Below are 15,371 nucleotides of genomic sequence, written 5' to 3' on the forward strand. Positions count from 1 at the left end.
TGTTGACAAATTTCCCATTTCCATTCTCAATTTTATTAGTGTATATGAAAATATATACTCTGATAGATAGATCCAAGGAAGCTGCCATTCTAATTTTCAATACGGATTTTAGGTGCATTATTAAAATGTCGAACTGCAGTGTCTTAAAATATATAATTACAGATTTAAACATCTATGCAATACATTCATTTTTATAAATCGTCTCGAAATCTAAAAAGACTATCAAAGATGTGTCATAGATGACTTAGTCTCTGTGCAAAGGTTTCTCGGTTTTGGTACTTTTATAAATGTAGATTTGATGAGATTGACATCCCTCCTTAGCTTGAAAAATCTGAAGCAACGCAAAGGGTCTTTTGTGACAACAAGCGTATTTTATCAACTAAAATGTTTGATTTCTATGTATATTTATACTTACGAACCTTGTTTTTACACTTTTATTTCGTTGAATGTCTTATCTCTCTGATTATCCCGTTATATTATAGATAAAGTTCTTAATTTTACAACGTGAGATGTACCATTAAAGATTTAATTTTAAACTTGAGCGGAAATCCATGGGAAGATTTAGGTGTGCTTTTTTTCTTTTTGGAAATATGTTAGACAATAATATTTTTGTATTTCGAATTTTTAATTTTTAATTTTTTTTTGGGCGGGGGGAAGGGGTAAAGGAAAATTTGTCTTCATAAGTTGCGATCACTGCAGAGTGGAAGTCAGTTTTTCTTTACCCTTTTTGAAACCATGGACTTGGCTCTAAAATTCACAATTCATTATTTTGATGATTATGCTCGATATTGGAGTTCTTATTGACAAATCTTCCTTTATAAAATGAGTAACACTCAAGGCAATGAAAACAATCTTGATCTTTGTTCTCTATTAAGTTATTATACATTCTTGGTTTTCAAATATTCGGCTTTGAGTGTTCCTGCTCATGGAAGATGAATCGAGAAAAGCGCTTCTGGGACATGAAATTGTTAACGTGTTGTTTTAATTTATGGATATTTTTTTTTCCGGGTTTCCTTTATACAAATATTTAAAATAGCTGCGTGTAGCTGCCAATGAAACTGTTTTTCTTGGCTTCATAACTAGGGTTCAATTTTTTCTTACAAGGACGCTATTGTTGAGTTTCATGTTAGAGATAAATGGCCGAGCAGAGGGGGCTGCATTTTCAGTTGTGGATAGCAAATGTCAATGTAATACTTGTTCTGTCGCGGGAAATTTTATGACTGCAACCAACAGTTTTTCGCCATGATTATTTCAGAATGTTATAATTTAAAGGAACAAAGTGAGATTTTTTTACAATTCATAATCACATAATTCTTATTTAGAAATACATTATACTTAATTTTAATAACTTTATTTCGATTTCATGAGCCTTCGTGGCTTACTTTTACAATTTGTGTTTTGGATTGAGGGTTGTCGCATTGGCACTCATACCACATCTTCTTACATCGATCAAGTAGGGGTAACTTGATGGGAAAAACATCGAAATCTTACATATTTTTATTATAGATGTCACTAAATCAAGTATTATCAATCAGCGTTGTTCATTAAATAGACATTGAACAAAAATTTCAGAGGCGTTAATTTAAAAAAAAAAACGTTAAACGGTTAACGGGTAACACATTTAAAGCGGTGGGTTTATTCAAAAATATGTATATTAATTCGTCGTTTTTATATCAAATTAGCACATTTCTGGTATTCAAGTTTTCCCTTTGTATTACTTTTATCCATCTTTTTGTTTCTAAATTGTCAATAATGAGGGAGGTTTATGTTTTTGTAGCTAATTATTGCCTTTTAACATGTTTAATTCTCAATATAACTTGGGCATTAGCGTATGAAACCAGATAGACATAATGCTTAAACATATTTTATTTAAAGAAAAATCAATCACAATCAGGGTGCCCTGATGATAATATTAAACATAATCTAGAGGAGGGGGACACTATTATTGGACTTAACTTAAACAATGAATGTATTGCATTGGTCCCATTTTATACATTAAAAATACAGTAACAAAAACAACAGACATACGTGCAATTTTATTATTCATGATTTATCTGTCTAACAAAAATATTATTGCGTGCTGTCAACGAATTAATACTAGTTTATATTAAAAGCTTCTGAAAAAACATGTTTCAGCTAGTTTCGGAATATGTTGATTTTAAAACCTTGGACTATTAGAACCAATTATTTGTATATCAAGAGTCTTACTATACAAATCCTTGATAAAACCTATATTTTTGAAAGGTTTTTTATTTAGAGTTACTTTTCCTGATATCAATTAAGAGTGAAACGTCCGTCAGATGTCGTGAGTGAAAGTACCTGTTCATGCGTGTAAATCACCAAGGTCACGGCTTCCTTTCCGGCACATGGCGGTGTTTAAACATTTGTTTACATGTTTACAAAAGAACACGAATTAATTATAAGTAAAATCAATATGTAACGAGAGTCAATATTTAGGTTCAAACGTTTAAGTAAAAACGATACAAAATGTTGCACGTAACAACAGAAATTGGAAGACCGGGAAAGAAAGGTAAAATTAATTTACTTTACTTTAGTCTGTACTGTTCCGCCTATATCAGACGACCCACTTTTCAGTGTGAATATCATACGTATATATATTATCAGTTAATCCAATGCACTAGTATTGATTGTTTATACACATTAACCACCACCTCTATTTACACACGAGAATGAATACATCCCATGAATATATACATGACCGAAACTGGAGCGCAAGTCATTGGACTCTAAAAAGTTCGTTGCTCCATTTCAAATTATCAATTGTCACATTTGCACACTTATTCATTAAGCTGTTTGATATTGATTTATTAGGACTACCTCAATAAATTCGATCGTACCTGATGTAACTTAAAACATAGTCCTCTAGTAATACATTCCACTTTAAAAACATCGCCTCTGGACAGAAAATGAAATACACTGCAGTCGATAATTAACTGTAAAGTGTTGATTTCGGAACTAAATAGTTCATCATAAAGTTTAGTAGTTACAACATCTTTAATAAAAGTTTTTAGACTCTGTATAAAACTGTTTCTCACATTATTTAATCTACTGCATCTCAAGATAAAATGTAACCGATTCTCATCCTCAGTTCCACATAGCGGACAGATTGCACTAATTTGTCGTTTACTAAATTTAGACTTATCACATTGTAGAGTATAAGTGTTACATGCTAACTTAGATTTGATACAGGCACGTAAGGTAGAGTAAGGTTCAGATCCACAAGTATTCCAAATAGAATGAATGCTTCCAAATTCAGCATCAGTATAGTTTAAAAGGTTTAAAGATGATTTTTCTGACGCTTCAGATTTTAGTTTAGTTATCCAGTAGTAGTTTACTAAGGAGTTAACCAGTTTTTTCCATTTTGACTTTGAAGGAGGGTTGACAAGTAGATCATGAGGTGACGGCAGATCATATAATTCTGTAATTGTAACTACTTTACGAAACCAGCTGTTTGATGACTCGGTTTTCATTGCAAGTTGACGGAATGCTAAGTCACGTTCGACAGAGTTATCATTATCAATAATGTTTCTAAAAATACCAAGGATTCTTTTGTGGATTTCTGCTTCAATAGGAATTTGTCCAATTAATAGTAGAACTGCAGCATTTGCTGAACGGTCCGGTAAATGTTGAATACGTTTTAAAAGTTTCACAAAATATATTGTAATATTACTAATGTCTGTTTTTGAAAGCAGTATGACCTCAAGTCCATATAATATATATATTAATATTAATTAATCAGCTGATCCAGCTGAAATTTCTCCAGGTATAAAAAATAATAAACAAATAATCTTCATTTAGAATGTACATGGTACACAAATCAAAAACGTGACACCAGTTCAATTGAGCTTTTTACCGACAATATAGCCAGATGTATATAGACAATATAGGAGATGCAGATCCATGATTTTAAAAATAAAGGGGGGGAGGCAAACAATGCAGTGTTAGATAAGAAGTACAAATGTAGCTGCGAATACATAGCTCTTAAGGTCATTTTAATATGTGCGGATTGTTTTAGTCACCAAACAGTGTTTACAATAAAAGAATTAACACGTATTTATAGACATCATTCACGTACACCATGCATGCATGATGCATGTATAAAACGTTAAAACAGTCTTACCAGAATTACAGTCAGATTATTTTGATTTGTAATTAAAAGATCATTACCTTTTCTTAGAAAAACATGTAAATAAGGCTGTGTTTATAAATATGCAGTGTATGTACAGTTAAATAGTAACCATAAATTATACAGATCTTAAACATGTTGATTTTTTTTTATTGCAGAACGTGAAAAGCGACACTACCCACAGCTACAGAATATTTGTACTGATTATGGACCATATAAACCTAGAGGTAGACGATATATACCACACGGGTATGGATTCTATGATGAATGGACACCACACAACCAAAATGTACAGGTTCAATATTCAGAGTAAGTTATATCTTGTACCATCTAATTATTCTTATTTATTTCAGACACATTTTGTCCTTGGCAGTTTTTTTTGGTTCAAATGGAGGCAACAGTAGTATGTTGCTGTTCAAAAGTCATAAACCGTTTGAGAGAAAACAAATCCCAGTTACAAACTTAAACATGTACAGAGGGAAACACACCATCTACAAATGTATAAGAGAAAACAACAACACAACAAAACACTGAAGTGCAACAAGAAACAAACGACAATGCAAAACACACACACAAACATCTTGATATAATGTCATTATATGTAGATGGTTAACCCGTAGGGCTACATTGATTTTCATCTTGATGATGAAAAACTTTTCAATAATGTGAAACTTTTCATCTGATTACATTTACTTTATTATTTGATTAAAATCCAGTTTTATTGTCAGAAACAAACCTGTATTATATATACAAATTTGTTCATGAATTACTTTAATTAAATTCAGTTTGGGTTAAGCATAGCATAAAACATGATAGCTATGAAGACAGATACAGTTGCATTTACATTGTATGTATTTTATGAAGTAGTATTTAATTTAAAAAAATTTGATACAAATCATCTATTGAAGTCCATTAAATTGGAATACATAACAACTATGTACACATGTATGTCTTGTATACTACATGCAGCGTTTACAAATAATTTGATGAGTTTACACCTATGTTTTATTAATCACAAACAGAGCTGGTCCAGATTGGTCTTCCAAACTTAAATATATAGATCATCCTCAGAACCCAAAATACCCAGCAGCAGAGATCTTCCCTGAGAACTGGAAAGCTATGAGACCATACCCATGTAAGTACTCAGTGGTCTGATATATATATATAACATGTATAAAAGTATAATCTACAATCAATGGATGATATTTACAAAAGATAAAATTGAGAAAGGAAATGGGGAATGTGTCAAAGCGACAACCACCCGACCATAGAGCAGACAACAGCCGAAGGCCACCAATTGGTCTTCAATGTAGTGAGAAACTCCCGCACACAGAGGCGTCCTTCAGCTGGCTCCTTAAAAACATGTATTTTAGTTCAGTGATAATGGACGTCATACTAAACTCCGAATTATACACAAGAAACTAAAATTAAAAATCATACAAGACTAACAAAGGCCAGAGGCTCCTGACTTGGGACAGGTGCAAAATTGCAGCGGGGTTAAACACGTTTATTAGATCTCAACCCTCCCCCTCGACCTCTAGCCAATGTAGAAAAGTAAACGCATAACAGAGTCAATACCTACATTAAAATTCAGTTCAACAGTAGTCCGATGTCAGAAGATGTAACAAAAGAAAATAAACAAAATGACAATAAAACATAAATAACAACAAACTACATGTATTAGCAGTTAACTCTACATGTGTATGACATGACAAAACTTTAAAAAAGAAAAAAAAATTAGCACTTTGTGTAACTAACAATATTGGTGTTATTTGCAAGCTGAAGTACCTGTATTTTGTACAAGAATTACTGCACTCACTCTATGGGAAATATTATATCCTCATACATTTCTTAAAATAACTGAATTGATTGGTAATTTCTGTGTTTATAAAAACGATTATATAAGACATGTTAGACAGCAACTGAACAACTCAAATTAACAAATGTAGATCTTCCGAATTTATATTCATCTAGTCTATGATCTGTATAAAACTATTGAAAGTACTAATTTTCATATATCTATTCTTCATAAAACATTTTTGAAAATGCATGGTCTGGTTTATACCAACAAAATTACGAAGATTTGTATCCTACAAATAATAACAAATCCACAATACAAATAAGTGATCTGATGTAAGTACATGAATAAAAGAGGTTTGGAGTATGCTTCAATGAGACAGCAACCTTAAAACACATATCAAACTTAAAATCATAGGGCCTAAAAACGGTTGTTGTACATGTATGTTACATCTGATATTCATTCCCTGTAGATATAATGAGTAAATGTTTGTGTATATTTCAGTTACTTACAGGAGGTCAGATAATGAGTGGCTATTAGACCCTGGACTGTCCAGTAAAGGGATGAAATGTACATTTAATGGTGTTCATAGAGCAACAGACACTTCCTCTGATGAAATAACACATAAAATGTTATATGGTAAAGGCAGAAGGGGTAATACTATTAGATAATGCAACTTTGTCATATCAGGGCTTTTTTAGCTTACATTTGTACTATGCAGTATGGGCTTTGCTCATTGTTGAAGACCATATGTGACCTATAGATGTTAATTTCTGTGTCATTTGGTCACTTGTGAAGAGTTGTCTCATTGGCAATTACACCAAATCTTTTTTTTATTAAGTTGAAATGAAGTTTGTTCGACATTTGGTAGGGGTAATTTTTAAGCTGCAACACTGAATAGGTTAGGGAAGGGTTTGACACAAAGTCAAATATGCTTTAAAATGTTATAAATCATGGGGAAAATATGACATAACTGTGTAAATTTTCATGTGAGGTGCCAAATGAAATAATACTAATAACACAATAATTTCTTTATGAAATTGAGTATTTTGACCTGATTATCAAAAATCAAAATGTTATGTGGTTGTGAGAATAGAGGCTTTAAAAAAAGTTGAATGTCTTGAAAACTTGAGGGATAAATTTGTCAGTACATTCTTTTACTATATGTTACTTATAATGACTTAAATAAAACTATGTCAGTAAAATACCATCTTCTTGAGAAAAATTCATGTGTTTGTTTTTTTTATTTACAGAAGTAACCATAGATAAGAGGAATGGTTTACCCTATGCCTCTGAGGGAGACAAGAATTATCAAGCTCCAGAATATAGTTCTGGCTTCCATCGAGTGGGATCTTCACTTCCACTGCCTCAGTTTGGGTAATTATTTATTCATATATATTTATCTTTGTTGTACAAGTACTTCTATGTCAGTTATAGGTAAACATAATAAGGTTTCAATGGGGACAGTTAATAAATCTGTGAAAACAATCCAATTTTTTTTGTGAAAAGAGTTCAGGTGCAATAAGGGAGATAACTATCATTCTATACATTTTATTTTTGTAGCACTGTCAGGTAGTTACAATCTGTGAATTAACATACATTTGTTTGTGTCTTCTGTGTGTTGTAACATTAGTCATCCCAGTTCTTATCCTTTTGTAAAGGATATACTTCCCTTGTCTAATGAATTCACAATATTATGAAATATATAATAGGCAGTTGGTGACCTCACTTAAAATCGGTTCATTTAATCCTATAAATGACATCTTTTGACTAAAACATAATAAAGTTTGATTGAAAATGTTTTCAGTTTAACATTCTTTGCCTATATTTATACATTCATAGCATTATTGTTTTAATTATTAAACCTCTGTAAACTCTTACAATGTATATAACCAGTGGGTAAACAGATGAGGGAAAACAATAGAAAATTCACTCTTATATGATGAAGTAAAAAATAATAATAATAAAACAATGTGGGTGATAATACTGATCAAAAGTTATTTCTGATCAACAATCCTACAATTTAAAGAAATTATTTGTTAAATGTGGTCATTTCGTGAATATTAGATAAAAAAAAGTCATCTGTTCAGGTTCAAAAATAAAATGATAACATAATTATATGAATGTTTAGTTTTATTTTAATCTTATTTTATTGTTACTTTTTACCAGAGCATTTTAATGTGAATTTATTATTAATAGCATCCCTGCTAAAAAGAGACACACAGAGAAAAGAGTAAAATTTCTGTGTTTACAGGGGAGGTAATATTTTGTCACTAGATTTCCCATTTTTGCTATATATAGTACCCACATTTTAAAGGGTTTGATTTTTGTGGCCTTTTAATAGAAATAGTAATGAAATTATTAGCTTCATCAACTGCAAAAAAAAGTATATCACAAAGACCAATTTGTATGCCCCTGTCGCAGAGTATGGGCTATAAGTGTTACCCTTGTCTGTCTGTAAATCAGTATGTAAGTCCCATATGGTTCCTGTTCTCTAACAGAGTATGGGCTATAAGTGTTACCCTTGTCTGTCTGTAAATCAGTATGTAAGTCCCATATGGTTCCTGTTCTCTAACAGAGTATGGGCTATAAGTGTTACCCTTGTCTGTCTGTAAATCAGTATGTAAGTCCCATATGGTTCCTGTTCTCTAACAGAGTATGGGCTATAAGTGTTACCCTTGTCTGTCTGTAAATCAGTATGTAAGTCCCATATGGTTCCTGTTCTCTAACAGAGTATGGGCTATAAGTGTTACCCTTGTCTGTCTGTAAATCAGTATGTAAGTCCCATATGGTTCCTGTTCTCTAACAGAGTATGGGCTATAAGTGTTACCCTTGTCTGTCTGTAAATCAGTATGTAAGTCCCATATGGTTCCTGTTCTCTAACAGAGTATGGGCTATAAGTGTTACCCTTGTCTGTCTGTAAATCAGTATGTAAGTCCCATATGGTTCCTGTTCTCTAACAGAGTATGGGCTATAAGTGTTACCCTTGTCTGTCTGTAAATCAGTATGTAAGTCCCATATGGTTCCTGTTCTCTAACAGAGTATGGGCTATAAGTGTCACCCTTGTCTGTCTGTAAATCAGTATGTAAGTCCCATATGGTTCCTCTTCTCTAACAGAGTATAGGCTACAAGTGTTACCCTTGTCTGTCTGTAAATCAGTATGTAAGTCCCATATGGTTCCTCTTCTCTAACAGAGTATGGGCTATAAGTGTTACCCTTGTCTGTCTGTAAATCAGTATGTAAGTCCCATATGGTTCCTCTTCTCTAACAGAGTATAGGCTACAAGTGTTACCCTTGTCTGTCTGTAAATCAGTATGTAAGTCCCATATGGTTCCTCTTCTCTAACAGAGTATGGGCTATAAGTGTTACCCTTGTCTGTCTGTAAATCAGTATGTAAGTCCCATATGGTTCCTCTTCTCTAACAGAAATTGGCCTCAACCAAAGGTAATGAAACTTATACACAATGCTCATTACCACAAAATTGATATCTAGTTTGATTTTGAGTGATTTAATTTTTACTCTTCTTTAGTTTATATGTCCTTTTATATTTTATATATAGCCTGAGCATTGTCCCGTCCCATGGACACCTTCTCCATTTATTTATTTTGTAAAGAATTAATCATGTAAAAACATCAATTTTCCTTTTCTCCCTCAGAAAGAATTTGTCTGGAATGTAATAAAAAAAAAAGTCATGCCTCATCTAGCATTTTTAATAAAAAAAAATAGAATGAAGACACATTTTATTTATACAAATGAAATATAAAATACTGCTTTGATTGACTTTGTAGAATATATAGGTGGAATAAACCGTGGCCATCTATTGTCCACATACATGACCAGTAAGTTCCTGTAGAGAACTACATTTATAGGAAAGGGGGTCATTTATAATTAATATTGTTAGTCTTTGATGGTTTATAGAATGTTTTTGGAGATATGGTTGCTTCTTTGAAAAATTCTATTGTAAATAGATTCATTCTTTTTTCTTATCTTTTGGGGGATGAAGGTTCACTGATTTTAAAATTTATTTATTTCCAATTGAATTTATTTCTGATAATTTGAACTTTTTTTTAATTAGATATTAGATTTTATTTAAAATGAAGTTAATAGATACTAATTAATTAGGTCTAATGATAGCTACAAAACCAACATCAATATAACAGGCCAACTGTTTGATAAGGGACCTTTGGATTTGAATATTCCTTAGAGATCATTATTTTTAATATTTTACTTTTTATAATATCTGTGAAAAATAATTTGTGTTAGCACTCTCAGTTTTGCTTCTGAAATTGTTTTAACTGTCCCATCAAATAATTAATGCTTTACAGAAGTAAAAATTAATGAATGTTTACAATTATTGAAAAATGTTTCATTAATGATATTTTAAAACAAAATGTTATTTTGAAAAAATAAAAACAATGTCAAGTATAAGAGAATTCCTAACACTGATCCCTATGTAGAAGATACTTATATATGTGTTTTATCCTTGTGTTGAATGTTATAAACATATTAATACCAGTTGTATTTCAGTCTCCTTTTGGTATACCAGGAATTTATTGACACCTGAATAGTTAAATTATTGAAGACAAGTAACACAAAATTCCAAGTTCAACAAAATAACTTGGATCTGTATTAGAAAGGCTGTAAGTCCATCTGCTTCTAATAATGATTTAATTGTACTGTGCTCTTTGTAATTAGAAGAAAACTTTTGAAGAGCAATTTTACTATCAGAAAAATATAAGCCATTCTGCTCATTTACTCAATGAAAGGTGTGTCTACATATGTTAAAAATGATAAATTCCTGGTATACCAAACAACATTCCCAATTTAACCTTGTGTATGTGTGTATTATATTGCTTACCATGTGTTGTGTGTTTGTTGCAGTGCTAATTTTGGCAAAAAACAAGTAGATACATTCGTACCCCTCCAGCCTTTACCATCCGTCAAAAGGTACAATATCTTTCTTATTAGCATGAATTTGTAGTATAATCTTTTAGCATGCACATTACCTCTTTCACATGTTATACTTTGTTTTTTTTACTGTGATTCTTTATTGCATGTTCCTCTTGATATACAATTTATTTATGTTAACAGTCTTTTTCCTAAGGCCACTGGGGTTTTCGAACTGGTGGCAATTTGAATACTGCATTTTCTTACTTTGCTATGCTCTTTTTTGAAAAATAAGAAATTTTAAAATCTTGGTGAATGTAACATATATTTTTCATCTAACTTTTGACTACTTAACTTCTTACTTCTTTGTGAAACTTTTGTTCTTCAGTGTATTATTATAGCATGATCGACATCTGCATGGTTTATAGAAGTTTACAGTATATAAATATTGTTCTAGAGACTCATTTCTATTGGTAGTGTATAGTGATTGTTTATTTTGTACAAGCACACTCATGCTTGTGATCATATAATGTATCTCTATTTGAAAACAGAACTCAAGGCAAAGATCTCAGACAAATAGTACCATTTGATAGGATTATGCTAATTGTTCAATTATGTTAAATTTCTATTATTGTAGCCCAAAAAGTTAAGGCACAAAAGTTAAAACCAATTTTTACCAGGACGCTGAAGGTACTCAGACAGTGGGGAGCATTTATAATGTCGGCATAAACATACTTCTTTTCTTTATTATATATCACTTCCAACAGTAACTTTTGTTTTAATCAGATTAGTTAATTATACTGTATCTAAATGCAACTATAAGAATTAATTTATATTGCAATAATTCAAGTTAAATTAAGCTATACATTTTACAATTAATAGTCATAATTTTAGTTTGATTTTAATGCAGAAAGAATTGTAAAAGCTTTTATTCAATACTTTTGTCCAACTTATTCAAATTATTTTACACTTCACACTTTGGTTTTTATTACCTGAATGTTTAATTGGGCATATCTTAACATTACAGGATAACTGCCAAATTATTGGGGGGGGGGGGACCCAAAAATATGAAAATTGAGTTATCTGCCCCTTTTATGTTCATGGTATCTTTTCTGCAGAACTTAATGTTGCTTTACAATGCCTTTTCACAGTTGCTAAAGATGATAGTTTGTCCCATTTAACAAACAACAGAACCACATTGTCTTTTGAGTATTTTTGTTATGCTGTTTGCATCAACATGAGCTTGGAAATAAAATATTGACATAGCAAATTGATATCCATTAAGGAATGTTTACAAAGATTTATATTATTAATATATCCAATATATAATTACATATCTGTGTGTCTCATGATGATATGACTGTGTTAACAAGTTAAATGTTGTTTTGGATAATTAACAAATCTGTTTATTAACCTTATTTGTATTTTTTAAAAATATATATTTCTTTCAAAATTAAATTTTAATAACCATTTCTGATGCATTTTTTATTTAGAATAAAGTAAGGAAAAACTATAAACACCAGTACATAAAAATTGCAAAGTAATTGTAATCAGAAAGCTTTTACTAACTAGTTTAATTTTTTATATAGAGACACGTTTAGAGAAGTAGAGAAAAGAAAACAGAAAGAAAATGAAATCAATGTAGTGAAAAACTTAGACGTATGGAAACCTGCCACACCACTGAACATTATACAACATAACGAGGAAGTGGCTGCTGCCACCAAAAAGTAATGATGTGCTACCACTGCCATGTCATCTGTTTTGGCTGCCATTCATATAGCAATGTTCTGCCATAGTTTTCCTATCAGTATTATGACATCCTATTAGATATTTTTCTTACTTACATGGCATCATGAAATAATATTGTATTTTTGATATTGAATGAAATGCTTATGCTACATTGATTATATATTTCCTCAAAGCTTGAAAAGAAATAGAAAATTCTTTCTACATGTTTTTCTTAATCAAATCTAATAAATCATTTGGTGCAATGCATTTTGCTTTAGACTATCAGTATTTCTTTTTTCAAATTTTAAAATGCCAACTAAGATGTATGTAAAATTATTTACGAAATGATTTCATATATAGACTTTTTTCATGATAGAATACTGCCATATATCTATAAGTAAGGTAATTCATGTTTTTTTCAAAGAACTATAAACTAATTCTCACATAGATTTTGGTTGTTAGTGTCAAATTAGTGCTCACAATGACAGTGGCATAGTATATGTTGTCAGTTTCTGTGTAACCTTCAAATATCTTCCATCTGCTATCCTTTTGAATACTGCCCTTTTGAAACGTTATACCTATTCTAAATTGTCCTTTTCATGAAAATTCCTTTCTATTTTAAAATTTCTGTTTGAATCTTTATATTTTATAGCTCACAGATTTTAATACCAAAATGCACAATAGTAACATTATCCTTGTATTCATAAAATACAAATTTACTTCTATGATTTGCTCAATTATTTATATAATTATATACGATATTTATGTGTTTATATAAGATATATGCCATGTATGATTGATTCAATTTTGTGATAAATGTTTTACACAGTTTATATTGAGATATGTAGATGTTGTTTTGAAACAGAAAATCTGTCTACACCAAGAGAATGAACTTTATGTTGTGATAAAATATTATTTTTGTTCAAATATGGAATTTCGTGTTTGTTATTGAAATATTACAAATTAGGAAAAGAAAAAGACAAGGTTCTGTCTTCCCTAGATGACTTGGATTTGAGTATTTGGCCATACTAGCTTAAACATTTTTCAGACCAGTTTTTTACATACAAATAATAGTTACCTTCAACAATGCACCATGGTTTTCATATTGACACAGTAATCACAAATGGTCTTTAAATTGTACTTATTTCTAATATATTCGTTAATGAAGTTCAAAAACCAATTTTTTTTATTTTTTTTTCATTCTGGAAAAAGAAACATATGATCAAACAAGATATTTTAATATGAAGCCTGAGACATATGGATTTTTATAAAGTGACATCAGTATGTGAAATAAATGTTATGTTTCTGAAGAAATCAATGTTATATGTTTCATGACAATTGATGTTTTGTTAACGTTATCAGTATTTGAATATTGATATTACAATCTTATATCTATTTTTTTCTTTTTTATAATCGAAAATATTACTTCAGTTTGAATTCTGAGAAAAAACAAATCCTAATTTATTCTGTCAGAATGCTCTATAGAATATGATTTAAAATCTTGTGTGTTGAATAACTTATTTGATTTTATAATATCTGCTTTTATTATGCAATATCTTTTTTATAATCATCAGTATTAAAGCTTGTATGTGATATATTTTATAATGATGTATGTTACAGGGTTTGCTATAAAGATAGAGCTCAATATTATCAAAATTTACAATTTGTGAGAATTATGCATTTCAAATCAGTTTGTTTTAATTTAGAAATGTTGTTTTTTTTGTGTCATGTTTACATAGATGTGATATATTTACATGTTTGTGTTGTTGTTTTAAATAAATATTATCAACCTATATTTTATAATTTTAAACTATGCTGTTATTTATATATAAGAATCTGTGATATATTATACCATTCTTTACAATGTAGTTTGTTTGTATGCTTTTGGAAAGTAACTTTCACTGATAATTTTCATAAATATATTTTTTTTATCGATATTGAAGTTAAAAGCCTGAACTGGCTCCACTCAACTTAAAACTTATGTTTGTTTAAGTTCAAATGAAAGAAAGTTAATAACATTTATCAGAAAAACATTTTGTTGATGACATTATATATATTCCTAAATATTTCTATCAAATTGATAAAAATTGAAGGAATTTGTTAGAAAAATGTGGATACTTCTTTAACTGACATAGGTCACTAAATTCTTTTCTTTAAAACAATTTTGCTTGAATATTTGTCACTATCTTTGACAATGTATTTTTATTATGTATCTTATGGCTTATTATCATATGGCTTCAATCATTTTATTCTTTATTAAAATTTTAAAAAAATCAGAAAATTCTTGTTTTGAATAATAATAACAAATGACTCAGTCTGGAAATTAAGTAAGTTGGACTATCTTAGAAATTTTAGATGGCAATTGTTTTGAGCTTGATTTATTTGTCTATGACTGATGTGGCTAGTTATCGTATTTATATATGAAATGAAGAAGAGTTAGTATGATTGCAAATGAGACAATTCTAGCAAAGATCCAATGATGTAGGAGGTTAGCAACTATTGGTCACAGTATGACCTCTAGCAATATTCAAAACCCATACCCCTAGAATAGTTTGTATATGGATATATTTGATTTCAACCTGAACTTAGATAGCAATAGTAAAAGTTTAAAAACTGCATCAATGATGTGGGATTTAATAAAGCAATTCACCCCTTTATTGTTGTTTTAATAAATTCTTCTATTTAGAAAAATCTAAATCCATACAATGATTTATAAAAGTAGGTATTACAAATGACTTGTAATATTTCAAATTTTATGCACACAAAAAGTGGCTGCATGGTAGATGTAAAAATTGCTTACCTGCTACAACT

The 15,371-nt window shown here is 30.2% G+C and overlaps 1 protein-coding gene across 6 annotated transcripts in view; it reads left to right on the forward strand.

Moving 5' to 3' along the window:
* LOC139493389 (spermatogenesis-associated serine-rich protein 1-like) overlaps positions 1 to 14,841 on the forward strand; it is a 69,915-nt gene extending 55,074 nt beyond the window's left edge. The window contains exons 1-7 of one of the 6 annotated variants that reach the window (XM_071281760.1): positions 2,299 to 2,530; positions 4,306 to 4,456; positions 5,170 to 5,282; positions 6,450 to 6,599; positions 7,199 to 7,322; positions 10,827 to 10,892; positions 12,422 to 14,841. In XM_071281760.1, the coding sequence (XP_071137861.1) occupies positions 2,488 to 2,530; positions 4,306 to 4,456; positions 5,170 to 5,282; positions 6,450 to 6,599; positions 7,199 to 7,322; positions 10,827 to 10,892; positions 12,422 to 12,563 (789 nt within the window). In that variant the 5' untranslated portion in view covers positions 2,299 to 2,487 and the 3' untranslated portion in view covers positions 12,564 to 14,841. Of the gene's footprint in view, positions 1 to 2,298; positions 2,531 to 4,305; positions 4,457 to 5,169; positions 5,283 to 6,449; positions 6,600 to 7,198; positions 7,323 to 8,144; positions 8,279 to 10,826; positions 10,893 to 12,421 lie in introns of those variants that run through there. The other 5 variants (XM_071281759.1, XM_071281762.1, XM_071281764.1 and 2 more) reach the window with 5 other exon arrangements.
* The last annotated feature ends 530 nt before the right edge of the window (positions 14,842 to 15,371 follow it).

Source organism: Mytilus edulis, chromosome 10 (assembly GCF_963676685.1).
Source record: "Mytilus edulis chromosome 10, xbMytEdul2.2, whole genome shotgun sequence".
Classification (NCBI taxonomy): Eukaryota; Metazoa; Mollusca; class Bivalvia; order Mytilida; family Mytilidae; genus Mytilus; species Mytilus edulis.